The sequence below is a fragment of the Geotrypetes seraphini genome, chromosome 14 (assembly GCF_902459505.1).
Source record: "Geotrypetes seraphini chromosome 14, aGeoSer1.1, whole genome shotgun sequence".
In the NCBI taxonomy this organism is placed as follows: domain Eukaryota; kingdom Metazoa; phylum Chordata; class Amphibia; order Gymnophiona; family Dermophiidae; genus Geotrypetes; species Geotrypetes seraphini.
In genome coordinates, this window is record NC_047097.1 from 71,821,635 (window position 1) to 71,845,156 (window position 23,522).

Below are 23,522 nucleotides of genomic sequence, written 5' to 3' on the forward strand. Positions count from 1 at the left end.
AGCCACTCCTCACCACCTAAGGCAGGGGTGTCAAAGTCCCTCCTCGAGGGCCGCAATCCAGTCAGGTTTTCAAGATTTCCCCAATGAATATGCATGAGATCTGTTAGCATATAATGAAAGCAGTGCATGCAAATGGATCTCATGCATTGGGGAAATCCTGAAAACCCGACTGGATTACGGCCCTCGGGGAGGGACTTTGACACCCCTGACCTAAGGGGTGGAGGATATTTTGCAACACTTAGCTGCTTGGGTGGGGAGGGAGATGGGCTAGTGGAGGAGTCAGTCTAGAATTAGACTTAGCAGACTCCCCACAGGAAGTATTTTGGGTGATTAAACCCTAAAATATGGGAAAAGCCCAGGAAAGAATGGCTTCACAGTGGCTTATTGTAAGAAACTGGCAGAGAACTTGGATTCCTAGATTTGCAAAAATGTTTGTCCAGTTAGAAAGTGAATCACTAACAGACACAACTGAAGTACAGTAATTTCAACAATATACAAGGCAGGAAGAAGAGTCCTTATGTTTAGCTAATATCTTGACACCGTGACAGGTAGTAGCCAGGAGCCTGGAGAGGTACCTTTTCCCACATTTTACCTTAGATCAGAGAGGGTTTATCCCAGAATGATTGGGGGGCATATAATATGTATTAGGTGAACCACAGACCATTGTCATCATTCATGTGTCAAAACCGAAAGTGTTATATCTGTGGAACCTTGGTCTTCACTCCCAGTTCTTCAGGGTTGCCAGTGGTTCAGAATTTCAGGATAGTGTTAATGAATATACATGAGAGAGATATGTATACAATGCAGGTGGTAAACATGCAGATCACCCTTATAGGTATTCATTTCAGATGTCCCAAAAGCTTGATTCATTGTTAGCGTTTGAGGAATGGGAGTAAGTATGAAGGATCCAGGAACAGAAGGCATTTGTCAGGCTAGAATGATCTTTATTACAAGGGGTAATGTTACAAGAGAGAAAATACTCAGACATGTAGATACCAGAGGGCTTAAATGAATTGATCTGAAAAGAATTTCTGCCCCTTGATATCAAAGGTTAGACAGGACCCAATGAAGTAGATTATGAACATTTCAGGTGTTATAATTGAGCTGCATTTGGCAGCAAATTGATTTAGAAATGGTACAGAGATGATATATAATTTATTGGGTCTTGGTACAAAATGTTTAGAATAAAATCTCAGATACAATCAGCTTCATTGAAACCCATACACACAGAAGCAGAGTAGGCTAAGCAATACATCTACCCAATAATTCATTAAAAGCAAATCATCCCACTAACTTATGCAGCACTACACAAATTTCCAAACAAAATTAAAGACTATATGCTAATTTAAACAGATAAGAAGTTTAGGACCTCATTGAAGATTTATGGTCCACCTCTGTCCAAAGGGGTTCAGATAGAGAAGACCCTACAAAAAAAAGAAAAGGCAACTGATAGATGAGGTTGCAAGAGCTCTGGATACTAAAAATTCAGTTTGAGTATCCAACGATCCAGGCTTGTTCTTACAGTATGCAGTTGGTGATATGAGCAGTTTGTAAACTACAAGGGTCATTTCATAAATAATGCACACTATTTTTTTAATTTACATGTTTAATTTTTTTTCAAGTATTTCTTTACAATCCTTCACTATAGTCTCCCTGTTTTGCAATGACTGAGTCCCAACATCCGGGAAGCTTCATTATTCCATCCAAGACACTGATTTTGTTCAGTTGCTGAATGGCTTGGGTACTGGCGGAAGAAAGTTCTTCCAGAGATGCAAAATGATGTCCACGCATAGGTTGTTTCAATTTTGGAAAAAGGTTGAAATCTGATGAACTCATATCTGGACTGTAGGGAGCATGAGGTAACACCTCCCAGCCATATTTGCGTAGTTTTTCAATGATGACATTCCCTATGTGCAGATGAGCGTTGTTATGAAGAATAAGTGGCCCAGCCAAGAGCAACTGAGGTTGGGTTTTGTGCATTTTTCTGCAAAAAATCACGATAATACACTGCTGTGACACTTCTTCCACATGGAACTTTATCTGCCTTCATGATCATAAGCAAAACTCATCATTTGTTTGTCTTTTGATTGAGCTTATAAAAAATTTTTTTGGTTGTGGGGAAGATGGAGCTCTCCACTCATCATTGAAAAACTGCATGAATACGATTAGGAGGTGTTAGTCATGCTCCCTACAGTCCAACCATGAGTCCACCAGACTTCGACCTTTTTCCAAAGTTGAAACAACCTATGTGTGGACATCGTTTTGCATCTCTGGAAGAGCTTTCTTCCGCCGGTACCCTAGCCATTCAGCAACTGAACAAAAACAGTGTCTTGGATGGAATAATGAAGCTTCCCGGACGTTGGGACTTGGTCATTGCAAAGCAGGGAGACTATAGTGAAGGATTGTAAAGAAATACTTGAAAAAAAAACCAAAACATGTAAATTAAAAAAAAAAATAGTGTGTATTATTTATGAAATGACCCTCGTAGATGACAGGCTGAGCATTCAAGGTTGGTGTTAAACATGGTGGATCACAGGGCAGAAATGAGGCCCCATTGCCCACCACAGGCTATTCCTCTGGTTTCAGGCAGGTCTCCTGTAGCAGACGGCCCAGGGCAATTATCTTATTTGCCCTACATATCGCTGGCCCTAGGAACATTAATATGTTGTAAGGACTGGCACTCCAAAAGAGCCAGCAGTCTGCAGAGAATATGGTCAAGACTCAGAAAAGATCTGAAAAAAGGTCTGTTTGATTTTTCTGTGTTGATCCTTTATGTTGAATCAATACACAAAGGAGATGGTATACTGTTAACCAACACTAGTCAATCCACTCAAATAAATTAGTCTTCAGACCCTCAGAAATGCCACCATCCACTCCATTGTAGTTTCAATAGTGGTTGGATTTACACATTATATCCTCACCGGGTCACTTATAATCTATTGTGAAGATAGAACTTTGCTCTGACTATTTTGCCAACAATCTTCTTATAAAGCTAATACTTAGCTGAGGTGGTGAATTCAAAGGGATACCTTTTCTGCCGTCATGTTCTATGACCATTTTATTAAATGGTGAGAAAGGTGGGGACATGAGAAACATGCAGCAGTGGGCCACCCAGATAAGATGGCTTCATATTCTGTCTTGTCAGTGCCAGCTTCTCAGTGTGGCAGCTGCTTACGGAGACGTGCAGACAGTGCGGTATCTGCTTCAGGTCGCTCTTGTGGAATTGTCAACAGAACCAGATGATGACAACCCAGCTGTGGTGGCTGCACGTTTTGGTCACATGGAAACTGTGAAGGAACTAGTGGACTCTTTGGCAGGTAACTTTGAGAATCACCAACTCATGTTAGTGAGCAGCATTAAAGTCCCTTCCTCTCTGCCCCTTCTCAGGCATGGTGCCCAGATCTTTCACTGGTTCCATTCTCCTGCTCACTTTTCTCAGGCCATCCCCCACCCTTGGTGAGTACAGGTGCAGAAAGAGGTCCCTCATGTCCTGGGTTTTCCCCTCCTTTTTCCAACCATGACCTTAGATAATATGCAGCAACCTGCTAAACCCAAGCGTATTACTAAGCAGAGGAAAAGAAACAAACAAACATAGGAAGACTCATTTGTTTGGCCAGGCCTTTTGGTATTGGTTAAAAATAGCTGCAGTGGTCTCAGAGGTGCTGGTTTTATGTGCATTTATTATAGATGTATATTTGCGTATTGATTATGAATGTATGTTTGTACCTAGGTAGATAGGCGGATTAGAAATGTAAATAAAATAAATAGAACCACAGCACAACAGCACTTGACACAGCTTTCTTAAGTACTTCTATAACCAGAGAAAACACCAGAAGCCTGCAGCACTCAACAGCTTTCCCAAATATTCCTGTAACCCAGAGAGAATACACATAATTTCAACTTTATCCTGCAGAACTCGACAACAGCTTTCCCAGGATTCAGAAGTTTCCTGAAAATTGAGTTTTGTCTATTGTCCAACTGTCATTTGCTATTTTTTTTATATTCACTGACACAGTGACAAAATTCATCACCGTTCTCGTCCCCACAGATAACCACGGGGAAACCATCTCCATGTCATTCTTTAAGGAGAGAGGGAAGAATCAGAGTATGAATGGGCTCAGCCACTGACCCTCAAGCTTTGCATTGAAGTAATGCTGGTATAGAAGGACTGAGGTTGAGATGGACACTAAAGAATGACATGGGATGGTTTTCCACGGTTATCTGCGGGACAGGAATGGTAATGAATTTTATCACCATGTTATTCAGAGAATGTTAACAGTGCACATGTGGCTAGATTGAGGGAGCAATGGATGGCAGGGGATGATAGGTTAGCCTTCAGTTCCACAGTGGCATTACAGACCATCTAATATTGATAAGTTTTTAGGGAGCTAGTTTTAAATATCTGTCATTAGTAACCTGCATAAGTACTTTTAGCCTTTGTACATTGTTGCAGGCTTCTAAAAGCAAACAAAGAACAGTGTTTTAATTTGAAAACCAACCATCACAAACAATGCACTAAAATCATCTGCGGACTTTTCAATTGTTTGTGTGAGTGGCTGAGCAAGGGTTGAAGAGTATATAGTTGCTTGATCATGGAATACATATGTGCTGTGTTCCTTCCAATTGAAACAAAACCATGAGAATTGGTGGTTTTTTAACTTGGCTAAAGCTTGTGCTTGTTTTTTAGCCATTGCATTGGGGTAATAGAAATGTAAGTCCTTGTATTGGCATTGTTATACTACTGAATTGTTTGGGGGTGAATAGCATGCCATTAAGCCTTGCCCTCTCTGGGAGTAGTTATCAGACTTCCCACCTTAATCCATACTCTTTGGGTTCTTTTCACCAATAATGAATGTAGAACTTCCCAGGTTGTGCTTGCTGTCAATACAGGTATGTAATATGCCCAATTTTACCTGTGTTGTTGGGAGGTATTGCCAGGGTTTGGTCTGGGGAGACACTGGGCATATGCATTGGCCAAAAAGAGAACCCATAGAAAAAGCAGGCAGTACTTTTTCAAAAGCAATAAAGCAAAACTATGCACTTAATTAGTGATGGAAATATCACAGGTAAAATGTACCTATAGCATTTGCACCAGTTTTTGTTTTGTTTTTTTTATTGAATTTTCAAATTACAAACAAGTAAACTTTATTTGAGTACAGATTTAGAAAATGAAATTCAAAGTGTGAAATCAAACAAAAAATAAGAAGAAAATTACCGTATATACCCGAATATAAGATGAGATTTTTGGGTCAAAAAATGGCCCAAAAATGGGAGTCTCATCCTATATTCGGGTCATCACCCAGTGACCACCTGACCCCCTCCCAGACTTGCTGTAGGCCTCTGTTGGCCTGCCGTATGACCTGGTAGGCCAGGACAGGAGGGATCCCTCCCGTCCCGGCCGATTCCAACAATTTCCCCCCCCCCCCTCCACATACCTTTTTTTTTTTTGCATCCCTGGTGCTCCAGCGGTGTATGGGCAGGAGCGAGCTTTCTATGCTCCTGCCCCACACTGAGCCTCTCCTTCAGATCTTGTGGCCAGCGGCTGGCATTCAGGAGTGAGCTTTTCAAGCTTCTGCCCAGTCCTGCGCCATTTCCTGAATGGCTGCTGCCAGCTCTCAAGTCATGTGAAAACTGGCAGCAGCCATTCAGGGAGCAGCGCAGGGCTGGGCAGGAGCTCGATAAGCTTGCTCCTTCGTGCCAGGAGTGCCTCTGGCCACGAGATCTGAGGGAGGGACTCAGCGTGGAAAGCTCGCTCCTGTCCATACACTGCTGGACCACCAGGGATACGAAAAAAGGTACGCAGGGGGAGGGGGGGTAAAAAAATTGTTAGAATCGAACGGGAGACGGGAGGGATCCCTTCTGTCCCAGCCTACCACTAGACCACCAAAGGGGGAAGAGGGTACAGGGCAGGAAGGTAGGACAGGGTTCAGAGCCTGGCAGGGAGGGGCTGGCTGCATAGCCTGGTAGGGCAGGGAGGGAAGGGGGCTGGGTGCAGAGACTGGTAGGGAAGGGGGCAGGGTTTAGACAGGGAGGGAGGGAGGGGGGCTGAGTGCAGAGGCTGGCAGGGGAGGGCGTGAAGGAGGGGACACTAGATGCAGAGCATGGCACTTGAATATTAAACCCCCATCTTATATTCAAGTCAACCATTTTTCCTTTTGGGGGGGAAATGGGAGTCTCGACTTATATTCAGATCGACTTGTATTCGAGTATATATGGTACATTCATTATTTTGTCCACTAATTAAGAGATCCAGGAATTAGAAAAAGAAAATAGAAATTAAAGCAATTTAAAGGACACCCTTAGAAAACAAATTCCGACAACAGATTCATTATACTGTGGGCGATGTTATTTGACCGATAGTCATTCCCCCTGCCTCCTTAGCCACAATAAATTCTAGTAGTTGTTTTGGTTAAAAAAAAAAAGATATAATTTTTCTCCTCTAGTGAAATACAACATTTTGCAGGAAATTTCAAGACAAAGGATGCTCCCAAGGCTTGAACCCTTGGTCTATATATCAGGAAATCTTTTCTTCTCTTTTACTTGAGATAAATCAGCCACTAAAATCTTCAAATCGAAAAATTTATCATTCATATGTCTAAAGTAGGTCCGAAGTATTAAATCTCTATCAAACTCCAAATTTGCACAGAGGTGGGACAGTCTTTTGTGGCTTTCCATTATTGAAACATAGAAGCATGATGGCAGATAAAGGCCAAATGTCCCATCCAGTCTGCCCATCCACAGTAACCAATAGAGAGCCAAGATCTGAGGCTGCCCCACTCTTCCCCTTCTTTAACATTTCTGTATCTAGAAATAGGCCAGATGAGACAGATCCATTATAGCATAGAATTTAATTTCATAGAAAGTAGGATTGCTTTTACTAAAATTTCTCACTCCAGCTCAGAAATAAATATGGATATTATGTGAAAATTATAATTGCATTTTTTTAATAGATCTCTGTACCTGCAATCAGCTGCTGAACTGGATGCTAGCTGTAGCATGTCAGCAAGGTCAGCTGGATGTAGTGAAGCTCTTGGTGCTGACCTATGGTGCCGACCCCGACTTCTGCGCGGTGAGAAAGAATGAGTTTCCAGTCCTTCAGAAACTACCGCTATATGCAGCCGTCATGGCAGGTACTGTGTACAACTGTTGATGTAGGTGGCTATACTACTACTAGTAGTAGTAGGAGGTGGTATACCAACTTATCTAAGCTGGCAAAAAGGGGGCTGTTGGCATGCCTAATGTATTTATTTAAAACATTTCATAATGGCATGGGGGGAGAGGGGGAGCTTGGGTGGCTGAGCTCTGGTAGATTGGGTTAACTGTTTTCAAAAGAGGAAAGGGACTATAAGGAACAAGGTCTCATCTTTGTGTTTGGGAACAGGAAGTGTACTGTGACTATTATATTTGATATATAATGTCAGTTTGAGGTTTATGTCCTCTTACTTACTGTTGTTTGGACACTCCATTATTATGGATGTTCCTGTTTTGTTTGTTATATTTCTTAAATGCCTTACTGATGCCCAAAGGGAATGGTATACAATAAAAACAAACACTTCACTACTTAATCAGACAGATCCAAAATCTATTTATCACTTACATAGCACTGAAAGGAGGACATTTTGATATTTAATGGCCTTCTGTTTGATAGACTGCAGTGAGGTTTTGATCACTCTATTCTCATTCACATACATGGGAGGAAGCAGAGTTTTTGTTTGCAGGGCTAAGATCTCTGCCCTTCATTGCCCCCACCCCACACACCTTTTTAATTTTACCTGTGGCAGATTTGTAAAGATTTTATGACAAGTTACCAAATTCTGCTGCAGTTATTATCTTTTTGTATAAAGTTTCACATTCTCATAGTCTGGATCTGACAGTGTAGCACTTTTATGCAATCAGATGGTTGTTCAGCCTGAGGGAGAAGAGATTCAGCAGTGGAGAAAGAGAGGACTGATGTGAGGGTAGAGAAGACTAGAATAGCTACCAAGTCCTGCACCTATCTTTGTACTTTCTGTCCATTGCATCAGGAAGTCTTGCTAGTCCTCCAGCTATGGCTTTATAGGCACAATACATAGTAGTGGCATAGCCACAGGGAGGTGGAACTGTGCTCCTCCACAGCCCAATTTACCCATTGAATGACTGCTGGGGGTGCCCAATCCCCATCAACTGATGAAATCTGCTGCCCGGAATTGCCCCAGTGCTGCTCAGCAGCAAAGAAGTTGGCGGACTCCTTTCCAGTTGCCAATACCAATAATCTTGGGCATGCTCAGTTTACATTGGCATCGGGGTCTGGAAAGGAAGCCGCTGATTTCAGTACTACTGAGACAGCACTGGGCCAGTTCCAAGCAGCAGATCTCAACAGATGCAGGGAACTGGACATCCCATGGGGGGGGGGGGGGAGGGAGACAAAATGCATTTTTACCCCAGGCACCCCCAAAAACTGAATCCTGGCTATGCCCCTGGTACAGAATGTTTGTGACTGTGAGAAAGTACACAAATGATGGCTACTAGAGTGGCAACTTCAGGGATGCTAAGAGATAATATGAGCAAAGGTGCCTCTGAGTCAGCGAGGATTCCCTATGCCAGTGGTTTTCAACTCAGACCTTGAGGCATACCTAGCCAGTCAGGTTTTCAGGATATCCACAATGAATATACATCAGAGATTTGCATACCAAGAGGGCAGCTTATGCATATTCACTGTGGATATCCTGAAAACTCAATTGGTTGGGAGTGTCCAAAGGACTGGATTGAGAGCACTGTGCTAATCTAATCTGAATTTCTGTATTGCACTTATCCAATACAGGATCAAGGCGATTTACAAGCTAAGATGCCCATATAGTAATAGGAGGAATTACAGTTACACTGTCATAATTTGTATAGTTATACAATTATAAAGAGATTTCTAGTACAGGTTCAAGCCAATTTAATGCTAAGAGGTCCATATAGTAATATTACAGTTACATTATCATAAAATTATGGTTTACACAATTACAAGGAGGATATCAAGTACAGGTTCATAGATGATTTATAGGTCTTTACAGAAGAAAAGAAAAAAGAAATTTAGGCATTAAAATGTTTGTAAAAAAGCATTTAGTGTATATTAATGTTTGTAAAGTCAGTGAGCTTGGTTGTCTGAGATGTTTTATTGCAGAATCTGTTAATGAGATGAGGGCAGTCGTTATTCTTAGATTGGAGGGGAGATTAAGTTGTTGGGTTGCAAGGATTTGTCAAACAGGTGGGTTTTCATTTTTTTCTGAAAGCTGAGGTAGTTTTTCTCAGTTCTTAGTCTTGTAAGAAGGACATACCAGGTTCTTATGGCTATATATATAAAAAAAAGGTGTTGAATATATGTTTGTATTTGACTCCTTTGGAAGAGGGAAAGGCCTGTTGTGTGTTGTTGATTCTGGGTGATGTGAAGAAGGAGTTGGAGAAAAGGTGAATTAATTGTTCTGTTGTTAGTGTGTAGGGTGTGGAACATGACGCAGGATAATTTGAATATAATTCTAACATTTGTAGGTAGCCAGTGTAGTTTGCGATAATAAGAACATAAGAATAACCTTACAGGGTCAGACCAATGGTCCATCAAGCCCAGTAGCCCGTTCTCACGGTGGCCAATCCAGGTCTCTAGTACCTGGCCAAAATCCAAGGAGTAGTAATATTCCATGCTACCGATCCAGGGCAAGAAGTGGCTCTCTCATGTCTTTCTCATTAACAGACTATGGACTTTTCCTTCAGGAAATTGTCCAAACCCTTCTTAAAACCAGCTACGCTATCTGCTCTTACCACAACCTCTAGCAGTGCATTCCAGAGCTTAACTATTCTCTGAGTGAAAAAATATTTCCTCTTATTGGTTTTAAAAGTATTTCCATGTAACTTCATCGAGTGTCCCCTAGTCTTTGAAATTTTTGACAGAGCGAAAAATCGATCCACTTGTTCCCGTTCTACTCCACTGAGGATTTTTTAGACTTCAATCATATCTCCCCTCAGTCGCCTCATTTTTAAGCTGAAGAGCCCTAACCTCTTTAGTCTTTCCTCATATGAGAGGAGTTCCATCCCCTTTATCATCTTTGTCGTTCTTCTTTGAATGTGTTCTAGTGCCACTATTATCTTTCTTGAGATAAGACCAGAATTGAAGGCAATACTCCAGATGAGGTCGCACCATGGAGCGATACAGGGACATTAAACTAAACTAAACCTTAAGTTTGTGTGCCGCAACATCTCCATGCAGATAGACATCGGCACGGTTTACAGGTAATTCAATAAATGAGGGAAGGACATAATAAGAAATTAGAGGTTATGAAGAGGATAGCTAGCTTTACATTTTCAATAGATAGCTTTACGTTTTGGAGAAAAGCCAGGTTTTCAGATGCTTTCGGAATAATTGGAATGAGCCCAGGTTCCGCAGCGGGGCAGGGAGGTTGTTCCAAAGAAAAGGGATTTCCCTAATTTACCTGCATACATGATGCCTTTTAACGAGGGGAAAGATAGTTTGAGTTTGTGGGCGGATCTGGTAGTGTCAGGTCTCGAAGAATTCCAGGATAGTGGAATTAGGGGAGGAAGAATGTAAGATCTTGAATATTAGGCAGGTACATTTAAAGTGAATCCTAGAAATCACCGGAAGCCAGTGAAGTTTTGACAGAAGCGGGGAAACATGATCGAATTTGACATTCGTAGTCTTGTTAACCATCCCTTTTTTAATAATTCCTATCATCTTGTTTGCTTTTTTGGTCGCCATCGCACAGGACAGTTCCAGTCAGACCTAGTTTGTTGAGTTTGGGTCCATAGTCCTAGGTTAGCTTTTAAATAATCTTTGAGAAATGCATTCTATATGTTATACAATCAGTTTGTTTATTTAAATAAATACTTGCGACGTTTCATATCTCCAGCAGCAAGTCTCATTCTGTATTCATGAATTAAATATTTCACATTTCAGTTGTTCTAACAAAACTTCGCAGCAGCTTTGTTCAGCTTGGTGTCATGTTGCTAATTATATCGTGGCTGATTGGTCTCTGATGTGCATGTGATGACTCATGGGAAGTCAAACTTGGTCTGCAGCATGGACTACTTCTGTGTGCCTGCTCCTAGGGGAGTGACAGATGGTCTAACATGGCAGCAATCTGTGCAGACAACAGGCTGGCTTCCTGAGTGCTGGCTGCAGTTTCCTTTCAGTTTAAAGGATCTCTGCTCATTCCAGTCCTGCCAGTGGTGGCGGTGCTTGAATTACAGCTCAAAAGTCTGAACAGGATTCATACTGCTAGTTTCCATTTTTTTCAGACTGTGAACAGCTACTTCAGTGCATGTCCTTGCCCTCTGCACGCTCAAATTCACAAGAGCTACTTATTCAGATGAAGAGGCCACTTCAGCGTGTCTAATCTACCTTTCTTCCACTTCTCAGGAAATGAAGATGTAGCCATTTTCCTCCTTCAGAACGGTGCTTTCTTCTGCTCTTATATCCTGATGGACAATCCTGACTTGTGTAAGCTGCTGCTGAGAAAATCATGTATAGAGAGCAGTGAACAGGTGAAAGACACCATGATGGAGAAAGTAAGTGCATGACAAAGAGAGAAAAAAAACTTTGGAGGGGGGGGTGGAAAGGTGGCAAGGCGTATCTGCAATCAGAAGAAAGCCATAGGAACTGACAGGCAAACGCAAAGAACCTGCAGCTTTGTTCTTTTGCCTGCAGGGAGGGTAGGCAGTTTTAAACCAGTCTATTGCAAATAAAAGAAAATGAGCTTTACTGAATGCCAGTTGTGCATGTTTACATGATTATTCTGGGAGAGCTGGTGTTGGCCCCATCATTTTGTTGAGTTTGATGATCACAGTCTTAAGGGGAAGGTCTAGGGACCTGAAAATTTTGGAGGGTGTGGGAAACAAAACTCAAGGTTTCTCTAGAGCAGGGTTGTCTAATATCAGTCCTTGAGGGCCGCAATCCTGTTGTGTTTTCAGGATTTCCCCAATGGATTTGCATGAGATCTGCTTGCATGCACTGCTTCCATTGTATGAAAATAGGTCTCATGCACATTCATTTGGGAAATCCTGAAAACCCGACCTGGCAAGAGCCAAGATTGGACTCCCCAGCTTTAAGGTAACAAATACTCTTGCATTGGCCCTGAATGTGAACTATGAAGCCATTGAGCAGTTGGTGCTGCTAAGTGTTGAACTGTCTCCATCCTTGCTCTGATAGGAGTGTGTGGCTTCCTTTTGATATTCATCTGCAATCAGTACACTACCGAGAAGTGGTTTTACCACAATTTTTTAAAGGATATTGCATAACTGAAAAAGAATGGGCAGCTTTTAGAGGTCAGGAAATATTCATTTTTCCCCCACTGTTTTCCAAAGACTCTGCTGAGTCTGACAGTCTCTCTTAATGTTGCATCTACAGATGGATAAACTTTGAAACTTTTTTTCTGTGAGATTACAGCAGGGGAAAACCTTCAGTGTTACAATGCTCCAACTGTACTGAAAGGTCAGACAGTTCATCCCAAGTGCAGAATAAATATATTTCTTTGGCCATCTTTGTATTTCAGTATCTGTTTTCAAAGTACTTAGCAAAATCACTCAAAACCCACCTTTTCAGCAAACAAGACCCTTAACTGACCCTTCAGATAATCTCAAGGCCCCCTACTCGACTCTTCTCCTGCACGATAGCTCCTATCTCCCCCTGCTTCTCCTTTCCACTTCCTCCCTCATCCACCAAGTCTGACCAAATCCGATGTAAATCCGATTAATTTGTTGTAATTCTGCCCTCTTCATCTACGAAGTTGGCTAAACTTGTTGTAAATTTCCCTTTTCATCTGCCAAGTTTTGGCTACAGTTGTTGTAAATCCTATAAATTTGTTGTAAATCTACAAGTCTATACGGATCCTAATCTAATTTAATGTAAACCGCCTAGAACTCGCTGGGTATGGCGGTATATAAGAATAAAATTATTATTATTATTATTATTAAATGTGCAGTAATTAGTTGCATTTCTAATGGATGCTCATAGAATAGCTTCAGAAAACTGTTATGGTCTGCATTATCCATCTCTGGGGCTTTTGGCCTGTGCTCAGAGAAAGCCCTTACAAGAAAATGCCAGGCATCAGTCTCTGAACAGCTTTACTACTGATGGAGAACCTTCTGAAAGTTTACTGGTGGGACTTTCTCCCAGAGACGCCTCTCAACGGAATGAAGACAGGTGTACTTAAGGTGCCCTCTTGGGTGGTCTCATTGAGAAGATAGGAAGGGTTTTGGGAAGGGAAGGAGCAGTTTGTGGATAGGGGGTAGGAGTAAAAGGAAATTGTTATGTAATTGAGAATGTTTCTAGGGAGGCCCAAATGTTCATGGGTTGCCAGTTTGCTTTAGCTGCCCATTATATTCACAGGGATAATACATGAGTGATATTACATTTATGTCTCTTGATGTGAAAGGCATGGACTCACCCTCTATAAATGGCAGGGTATGTAAGAAAATGCTGTCTTTCAGCTTCCATTAGCTTTTTGCAGGAGACCCCTGTTCAGCAACAAGGTGAGAAACTCGTCTCTTGCAAATATTTCCCATACAGATTTTTTTGCATCTCACCAGTTGCAGAAGAAACAGGGGTGGGTAGGCATTCTACTATCACTTAAGATCCAAATATTGGGACTTAAGCCGTCATACTCCTGGAATGCTCCTAACATCTCCATCTTATTTTTTTGGTGCTCTCCAGGCATTTTCAGTGGTAATTTTTTTTAAATGCCCCTGAAAATGCCCGGTTAGCTCCCAAGACATGAGTTAACCAGTCAGTGGTTGTTCCCGGCTGATTAATTTGCGCTGAATATCAGCCTCTTAGTGTTTTCATGCTTTCCCTCTGCAGTGTTCTTCCTTTGAATTTGAGACTTGAAACATCCAAGATGATAAAGGGGATGGAACTCCTCTCGTATGAGGAGTGACTAAAACGGTTAGTCGATTTTCCACTCTGTCAAAAATTACAAAGACTAGGGGACACTCGACGAAGTTACAGCAGTGAGAGCAGGGTTTGTTTGTGCGCTGTTCTCTGAGTATTGGGAGGTCATAGCAAATTGCCCCATTAACATCCATTTAATTATATTTAAATACAATGTGCTAAAGCTCTCTGAGCATTCTGTGCAGATTAACGTCAGCACTAGTTCAGTGCTAATCAGCTCGAATGCTGGCATCGGGGCCTAAGAATCTATCGTCCTACATGCTATTTGCAATCTGCTGAGAAAATGCTGCTTGATATGCCCTTATTTCAGTATATTGGTCTGGATATATATTGCTCTTCAATTTTTTGCATTAGCTCAGTAACACAATTCAGGAAACAGCTTATGTCCTGTTCTCAAGGGCCTTTTTTAATTTTAATTGTTTTGTTTTTACTGTTCTGTTTTATATTGTTGATTATTTTATGTGTGTTTCTATTGTAATCTATGTAAAGTGGTCTAAAACTATTTTAAATAAATAAACATGTGGCAGTTTTGATGGAAGCAGTTGGTACTGTTAGAACAATTTACTGGGTTGTGGCAGCTGGCAGATAAACCCACTGTTCTGTTTTCTTCTCCTGCAGGCAGTGTATGTGAAGTGGGCAAACCTCCGGCTCCCCTGGGTGGACTTGGATTGGTTCATTGATATTTCCTGCCAGATAACAGAGCTTGATCTCTCTGAAAACTGCCTTTCCTCCCTGCCCTCTGTGATTCCTTGGGGCCTCCTCAGACTTCAAAGACTCAACCTTTCCAATAATCAATTGTCAGAATTACCCAATGTGCAGTCCTCAGATGAAATCATATGTACCAGGTGAGGGACCACCTTTAATCCAATTCTGCTTTGGTGAGCAATCATCAGGTTCAGCTCAGACATCTTGTAGGTACTAGATTTTAATGTTTTGCATCCTACAGTGTCATGGATAGGTGGAATTTGAGGGAAATGTAGGGAGGAGTATCTCCCCTTACTCAGATGTTACAGGTTTGAATTGGCTGGTATAGATGCAAAGACAAAGGACCATAGGCTTTGCTGAATAAAGGTGCAGGTATATGTGGGGCAACCAGTGCAAGCAACTGTGAAAGCCCCTTCAATGAATATGAAATGGCAGCAGGAAAAAGAAGCAATGAAACAAGGCACGCCATGGACTTTCAAAGGACTCAAAATAAAGCTAGCCTGTTAATAGATGGAAAGAGTCTTGAGTTGCATGCAGCAAATAATGGATATGCCAGGGAGCCAATAAGGTTGCTCATAGTCTAAGTCAGGTGACATAAAAACATGCCATGTTATAAGTGTTTAACTCAAGAAGCTCTAGCTCCTGACTAAATAAAAGCTGAGTATATAATTTTGGCTTTCTAAAGCTTCAGCTTTAATTATCAAACACTTCTCATTTCATCAGTGTAGGGGTGCCTCAGGGTAAAACATGGCCCTTTCAAGTGTGCTGCAAACATTGTTATTGTCCACATGGGGGCAACTGTGTTCCACTAATGATGGCTTTTAAACCACACCATCATATATGTGTTTTTAAAGCAGAAGTGCTTTGAAAGATTTCTTTTTGAATTAGCTTAATGGTACTTAAAGAAATTAATTTTTGTTGAAATGTTGGTGTTTAAGTTTTTGAAACCCTTTTCTACTTAACCACATCCCACCATAATGAGTCAAGGTTGCTGCCTGGCTAATCTCCATCAGAGACCCATTCTAGTGTTGCTTTAATATGTTAGAGTCTGATTTTATAACAGAATGCTTATGTGAGAAATCCAAAAGGCAATCTAGATGCCTATGTGCCTTTATAAAAGAGGCTAAAATTTATTGAGGTACTCGAGCATTTTCCCTGTCTGTCCTGGTGGGCTCTCAATCTATCTAATATACTTGGGGCAATGGGGGGGATTACGTGACTTGCCCAGGATCACAAGGAGCAGTGTGGGCTTGAACCCACAACCTCAAGTGCTAAGGCTGTAGCTTTAACCACTGCACCACACTCTCATCTAATGTTTCAAATGTGCATATTTATGAAACAAGAATGTCATCATTGATTTCCCACAATTCATATAATTTCATAATGATCTTAAGAGGTCTTCAGAACCAGCTTTAGTAGCACATAGATGCCAACATACATTGGTGTAAATGTGTGCATGCACTTTACACATGTTCCTGTGTATTTTAAAAATGTGTTCATACATAGCAGCTCCACCAAGACTAACAGATTGTGTAAACCTAGGTACATATTTTCCATGAACTTACTTTTCATGCATGTATATGCATCACAAAATTTTATTATAATAATAATTTTATTTCTTATATACCGCTATACCGTGAAGTTCAAAGCGGTTTGCAATAAAGATACATTCTTTAGCACTCTCCAGACCAGTAGAGGTTAACTTTACGATTGGGTATATATCTAATCATGACCAGCAGGTGGAGACTGAAAACAAAACTTTGGGACAGTATATCCTAGCCCCTCCTCTCTATTTCCCTCAGTCTTCTTTCAGTCTCCAGCAGGTGTTGAGTGATCTGTACCCATCTCCCTTGGTAGGGCTGTTGGAATTTGTTTAGAGGTTTATTGTCCCTGTTTTTAGCCGGACGGAGCTTGGACGGACTCTGTTTGGGGGTTCGTCCGACCTCGGGGGTGTCAAACCCGGCGGGTCACGAGCGGGGTCCCTCCCCCCACTTCCTCCACCTCCCCATATTTTTTTAGAGGAGCCTCAGCAGTAAGCCTTGCCCCCTAAATCAAGCAAGGCATATTGCTTCGAGAGCCTGTGGAGTCTGTTCTGTAAAAAAAAAAAAAAAAAATCCTGAGGTAGTGCTGGTCTGGAGGGTTGTATCCCTTTAAGAAAACTGTATTTTACTGTATTTTTTCAACTAACCGGCACTTTTTTTACAGCTAGGTCGCGTATGGAGCAATGAGCACTTCTAAAGGGAAAAAGTGCTCATTGTGCTCCAGACGCGAGGCACTCGCGGCCGGCCTGTGCAAGCGGTGTTCAGGCCGGTGCGGTGGAGGAGCTCCGTCGGCAGCGGCTGCAGGCGCCCAGAGCTCCCCGCCGATGGTGCCTCGCGAGTCGGCAGGGAACGGTGGAGAAGCCCGGTCTTCTCCGTCCGCCCACGGAGGGATTCCCCGAGCCGCCGACGGTCGGGTTTTAGAGGATTCCCTCTCAGCTGATATTTTGACAGCTGATGCCGGCTTGCCTGTTTTAGCGGCTGAGACTATTCAGGTCTCTCAGCCGCTTCAGGCTGTGGAGGGAGCTGTTTTGGCGGGAAAGACGCCATCTTCTCTGTCTGGCCCCTCCATTTTGTCTTCCACCTCAGGTGACCTTCCCCCTGTTTTGTCTAAGCAGGGGCAGGTTTCTGCTGGGTCCCCTGCTGTGGCAGGGAGTCCCTTGGGACCCTCGGGGGGTTTTTCCCCTGATTTTTTCTTTTCATTATGCAAAGCCTATTTTCAGGCGGCTGGGGGTCCCGGTTGCGCCCAGGGGGTCTCGGGGGGTGGGGTTTCCTCCGCGCTCCCTGCGGCTTTGCCTCTCTCGTCTGACGTGACGTCCCCTCCGCCGCCTCTCTTGTCCAAGCGTCCGCGGGTGTCGTGGGACGAGGATTTGTGGTCGGAGGAACGTGTCGGTATGGAGGAGGACCTGGACCCTTCTGAGGAATTCCAGGACCCTCTGGAGGGGACGGAAGCTGGCGGCGGGTTGTCGGGTTTCCCGTTCTCCAGTGACGAGGCGTCCGTGGTGCGCCTTTTTCAGAGAGATGAGCTGCCTGACCTTATTCAACAGGTTTCTTCGGCTTTGCGTTTTGAGGACGCGCCGCCGGAGACTCCGCGTGTGGGGGACCCTCTGTTACGAGGGATCCGTTCCGTTTCCCGCTCTTTTCCTATGCATCAGGATATTCGGGATATTATTCTTGAGCAGTGGAAAACGCCGGAGACGCCGTTTCGGCTGGCGCGCAGCATGGCTCGCCTGTATCCCATTCCTGAAGGGGATCGGGCTACGTTAGCTTCGCCAGTCGTGGATGCGGTGGTCTCGGCTATTTCCAAGCGGCATACCGTGCCTGTTGAGGGCGGTTCTGCCTTGCGGGACTCTGAGGAGCGCAAATTGGAGACCATCCTTAAGCAAAATTTTCAAGTCTCTGCCTTTGGGGTCCAGGCGGCTATTTGTGGGGGACTGGTCGCTCGCGCCGTGTTTCGGTGGGCGGAGCGGGTCTTGGATCGAGAGTCTGACGACTGGTCTCTGGTGGATCAGGAGGTAGCAAAGATTGAGATGGCTGCCTCATTCCTCTCGGATGCTCTGTATGACTTGGTGCGGATCTCGGCTAAGTCCATGGCTTTTGGCGTGGCCGCAAGGCGTGTGTTGTGGCTGCGCGCTTGGGCGGCGGATGCTGCGTCCAAAGCTAAGCTTACTAAATTTCCCTTTCGGGGGTCGTTTTTATTTGGAGAGGACTTGGATAAGTTAATTCAGACTCTGTCGGACTCGAAAGTTCCCCGTTTGCCGGAGGACCGTGCCCGCCCGGCGTCTCGGGGGGGTGCGGCCCGGGGGCGTTTGCGGGAATTTCGCAAGTATCGCCCTGGGCGTGGGGCTGCTTCTTTCCAGTCTCCGGGGTTTTCCCGGGGTCGGTTCTTCCAGCGCATGCAGCCCTTTCGGGGGGCCCGTCGGGGGGCAGGGAACCCCTCCGCCGGTTCCCCCGCTTCCCGTCCTGCACAATGACGCCTTGCCGGCGCCCCCCTTGGTTCCGGTGGGGGCCCGGCTGCGCGACTTTTTTTCCCAAATGGGCCGAGATCACGTCCGATCAGTGGGTCCTGGAGGTGGTGCGGGACGGTTATGCCCTGGAGTTCGCCCGCTCTCTGCCGGATTTTTTCCTCGCTTCTCCGTGTCAGACTCCGGGGAAGAAGCAGGCTTTTCGCCAGACCCTTCAGCGCTTGCTAGATCTCAGGGCAGTAGTTCCGGTGCCCCCCCCGGAGTGGGGCACGGGCAGGTACTCCATTTACTTTGTGGTGCCCAAGAAGGAGGGGACTTTTCGGCCCATCCTCGATTTGAAAGGGGTCAACAGGGCTCTCAAGGTTCCCTCTTTCCGTATGGAAACGCTGCGGTCGGTCATTCTGGCGGTTCAGCCGGGGGAGTTTCTCACTTCTCTCGATCTGACGGAGGCCTACTTGCATGTTCCTATTCGGACCTCTCATCAGCGTTTCCTGCGCTTTGCGATCTTGGGTCGGCACTATCAGTTCTGTGCGCTTCCCTTTGGGCTGGCCACGGCTCCCCGGACGTTCACCAAGGTGATGGTGGTCGTCGCGGCAGCCTTGCGGTCGGAGGGCATTCTGGTACACCCCTACCTGGACGACTGGTTAATTCGGGCCAAGTCGTTGCAGGAAAGCTACCGGGTTACGGCTCGGGTGGTGGAGTTTCTCCGGTCGCTGGGCTGGGTGGTCAACCTTTCCAAGAGTCGGTTGGTTCCGGTTCAGCGTCTGGAGTACCTCGGGGTGCTGTTCGACACCTCCTTGGGGAAGGTCTTCCTCCCAGAGGCCCGGGTGAGCAAATTGCAGTCTCAGATTCGCCTGCTTTTGGCGTCCCGGTGTCCTCGGGCGCGAGATTTCCTCCAGGTCCTGGGGTCGATGGCGGCGTCCCTGGACGTGGTGAGGTGGGCGCGGGCCCACATGCGTCCTCTTCAGTATGCTCTGCTCCGGAGGTGGTCTCCCCAGAGGCACGGGATGGATGTTCCGGTTCCCCTGCGAGGCTTGGCGCGCTGCAGTCTGCGTTGGTGGCTCCGGACCCCTCACCTAGTTCTGGGGGTGGGTCTGGATCTTCCGCAGTGGACGGTGCTCCTTACGGATGCGAGTCTCCTGGGTTGGGGGGCCCAGTGTCTGGGTCACTCTGCTCAGGGAACCTGGTCCACGGAGGAGGCCTCCTGGTCGATCAACGTGTTGGAGACCAGGGCGGTCCGGCTGGCGCTGTTGGCTTTCCACTCCCTTTTGTTGGGCAAGTCGGTCAGAGTCCTGTCGGACAATGCCACGGCGGTGGCTTATGTCAATCGTCAGGGGGGCACCAAGAGCACTCTGGTGGCGCAGGAGGCGGCTCGGCTCATGGTTTGGGCGGAGTCGCATCTTCTGGACCTCTCGGCCTCTCACATTGCCGGGGTAGAAAACGTTCAGGCGGACTTCCTCAGTCGTCACTTCTTGGATCCGGGAGAGTGGTGTCTCGGCGCCGAGGCGTTTCAGTTGCTAGTGCGTGCTTGGGGGCAGCCCCTGATGGATCTGATGGCTACAAGTGGCAACGCCAAAGTACCCCGCTTCTTCAGTCGTCGCAGGGACGGTCTGGCCGAGGGTCTGGATGCTCTGGTCCAACCGTGGCCAACGGAGGGGCTGTTGTATGTGTTCCCTCCTTGGCCATTAGTAGGCAGAGTACTGCTTCGCATTGTTCGCCATCCGGGGCTGGTGGTCTTGGTGGCTCCGGATTGGCCTCGTCGTCCGTGGTATGCGGATCTGGTGAGGCATCTGGTGGCGGATCCTCTTCCTCTGCCTCTCGAGTGCGATCTTCTGACGCAGGGTCCCATTCCCATGTTCGACCCGTCTCCCTTTTGTCTTACGGCTTGGCTCTTGAAAGGGGCCGCCTGAGTAAGAAGGGATATTCCGACAAGGTGATCTCTACACTTTTGGGGTCCCGGAGGCTTTCTACCTCTCGGGCTTATGTACGGGTTTGGCGTCTTTTTGAGGAATGGTGCCGAGCGCGGGGAGTGGTCTCCTTTCGCGCTTCTCTGCCTAACATTCTAGAGTTTTTGCAGGATGGCCTGGATAGGGGCCTGGCCTGGTCTTCTCTTCGGGTTCATCTGGCGGCCCTGTCGGCTTTTCGGGGGCTGGTGACAGGTCAGCGTTTGTCAGCCATTCCTGATGTGATTCGCTTTCTTAGGGCGGCCAAGTTGCTCAGGCCTCCCATAAGGCCCTCGATTCCCTCTTGGGATCTCAATCTGGTTCTCTCTGTTCTAGTGCGCCCTCCTTTCGAGCCGTTGGATGGCTGTTCGTTGAAGGACCTTACGCTGAAGTCGGTCTTTTTGGTGGCCATTACTTCCGCTAGACGGGTGTCGGAGCTACAGGCTTTCTCTTGTAGGGCTCCCTTCCTGGAGTTTTCAAAGGAGCGGGTTGTTTTGCGGCCTGTTCCTTCCTTTCTGCCGAAGGTAGTTTCTCCTTTTCATGTCAATCAATCGGTGGTCCTCCCGGTCTTGGGTAGTCGGGAGGGTTCTTCTGAGCAACGACAGCTGCGCAAGTTGGATGTCGGTCGGGTCCTCCATGCTTATGTGCAGCGGACCCGGGATTTTCGGAGCTCCGATCATCTCTTTGTGCTTCTGGCGGGTCCTCGTCGGGGGGCTGGCGCTTCTAAGGCTACTATTGCGCGCTGGATCAAGGAGACGATCGCTTCCGCTTATCTTCTGAGTCAGAAGCCGGTTCCGGAGTTTCTCAAGGCTCATTCCACTAGGGGTCAGGCGGCTTCTTGGGCTGAGTCGTCGCTCGTGCCTCCGGTGGATATTTGTAAGGCTGCGGTTTGGTCCTCCTTGCATTCATTTGTTCGGCATTATCGGGTAGATGTTCAGGCGCGTCGGGACGCGGTGTTCGGTGAGCGTGTTCTGGTATCGGCCCTTCGGGGGTCCCGCCCGTGAGAGGGACTGCTTTGGTACGTCCCAATCGTAAAGTTAACCTCTACTGGTCTGGAGAGTGCTAAAGAAGGAGAAATTAGGTTCTTACCTGCTAATTTACTTTCTTTTAGCTTCTCCAGACCAGTAGAGGTCCCCACCCTGTCTGTTGTTGTTGTTGTTGGGGCTGTTGCGCGGGCAGTTTTTGGTTTTTGCTGCGGGTTCTAGTATTTTTCTAGGGCCGGGGAGAATTGAAGAACAGCGGCTGTGGCTCGGCTGGCTTAGCTGGCGAGCTGTGGGGACCTTCTTCCTTCGGGAATTTCTCCTCTGCATTTTCCAACAGCATTTTTTGGGTATGTTATTTGTTACTCCTTTCGGAGTATTGTTTTTTCTCTCTGTTGTTTCCAGTTCTTGGTTCTGCTTGGCTATTCGGCAGACTGAGGGAAATAGAGAGGAGGGGCTAGGATATACTGTCCCAAAGTTTTGTTTTCAGTCTCCACCTGCTGGTCATGATTAGATATATACCCAATCGTAAAGTTAACCTCTACTGGTCTGGAGAAGCTAAAAGAAAGTAAATTAGCAGGTAAGAACCTAATTTCTCCTTTTGTCAGTACATGGGATACAAGGTGGAAAGAGAGCATAAGTTAGTCTCAAATCTTGAATTGGGATGGTGGCGAGGTAGAGAAGAGGGCCGTAGAGAGGATGAGGTGGGTTGGGAATTTAGAATTTGTTAAACAATCGAGTTTTCAGGGATTTTCTAAAGTCAGCATATGTAGTAGCCTTAAGTATGGGTTTTCAAAGCCATGTGTTCAGCCTATCTAGAAACTTTTTGTATTGGTAAGATTTCAGGGAGGGGTAATTAAATAGGTTTGTTCTGCGAGTGCTCTCATCTGCCTGAAAAAAAGAGGTTTTCAGTAATGGAAAAGCTGTTCTAAACTGACCCCTCTTAGAGTCTGAATACAGCACAGAGAGTCAAAGAACAGATCCTTACCAGAGCACCATACTGAAGAACTTCAGGTTAAGGGTCCATCTAGCCCAACAGTGGCCAATCCAGGCTAAAAGTCCCGAAAAGTGGCAAGATTCTATGGAGCTTAATCCCAAGAATAAGTACTGGCTTTCCTCAGGTTGCCAAAGGTTATGGTAAGAGTGGTTAATGTAGCTGGGTTTTAAGAAAGGTTTGGATAATTTCCTGGAGGAAAAGTGTATAGTCTGTTATTGAGACAGACATAGGGGAAGACACTGCTTGCCTTGGATCGGTAGCATGGAATGTTGCTACTTTCTGAGATTCTACATGGAATCTTGTTACTATTTGGGATTTTTCAGATCTGTGTGACCTGGATTGGCCATCATGAAGATGGGATGCTGGGTTAGATGGACCATTGGTCTGACCTAGTATGTACATTTATAACGGTTTATGGACTACTCCTTCAGCAATTTGTTCAAACGCTTTTTAAACCCAGCTGCATTAACTGCTTAGATTATTTGTTCCCATAAAGAGTTCTATAGCATAAGAACATAAGAATAGCCTTACTGGGTCAGAGCAAAGGTCCATCAAGCCCAGTGGCCAATCCAGGTCACTAGTATCTAGCCAAAACCCAAATAGCAGCAACATTCCATGCTACTGATCCAGGGCAAGCAGTGGCTTCCTCCATGTCTTTCTCAATAACAAGTTCCTGGACTTTTCCTCCAGGAATTTGTGCAAACCTTTCTTAAAACCAGCTACACTATCTGCTATTCTCTGAGTGAAAAAATATTTCCTCTTATTGATTTTAAAAGTATTTCCCTGTAACTTCGAGTGTCCCTTAGTTTTTGTAATTTTTGACGGAGTGAAAAATCGATCCACTTCTACCCATTCTACTCCACTCAGGATTTTGTAGACTTCAATCATATCTCCCCTCAGCTGTCTCTTTTCCAAGCTGAAGAGCCCTAATCTTTTTAGTCAATCCTCATACGAAAGGAGTTCCATCCCCTTT

General features: G+C 45.3%; 1 protein-coding gene across 4 annotated transcripts in view; it reads left to right on the plus strand.

The window, feature by feature from the left end:
* Positions 1-23,522, plus strand: part of LRRK1 (leucine rich repeat kinase 1) — a 149,377-nt gene that overhangs the window by 39,458 nt on the left and 86,397 nt on the right. For all 4 annotated transcript variants that reach the window (XM_033919979.1, XM_033919978.1, XM_033919980.1 and 1 more), the window contains 4 exons: positions 3,146-3,317; positions 6,951-7,130; positions 11,393-11,541; positions 14,540-14,766. In XM_033919979.1, coding sequence (XP_033775870.1) covers positions 3,146-3,317; positions 6,951-7,130; positions 11,393-11,541; positions 14,540-14,766 — 728 coding nt within the window. The remainder of the gene's footprint in view (positions 1-3,145; positions 3,318-6,950; positions 7,131-11,392; positions 11,542-14,539; positions 14,767-23,522) is intronic.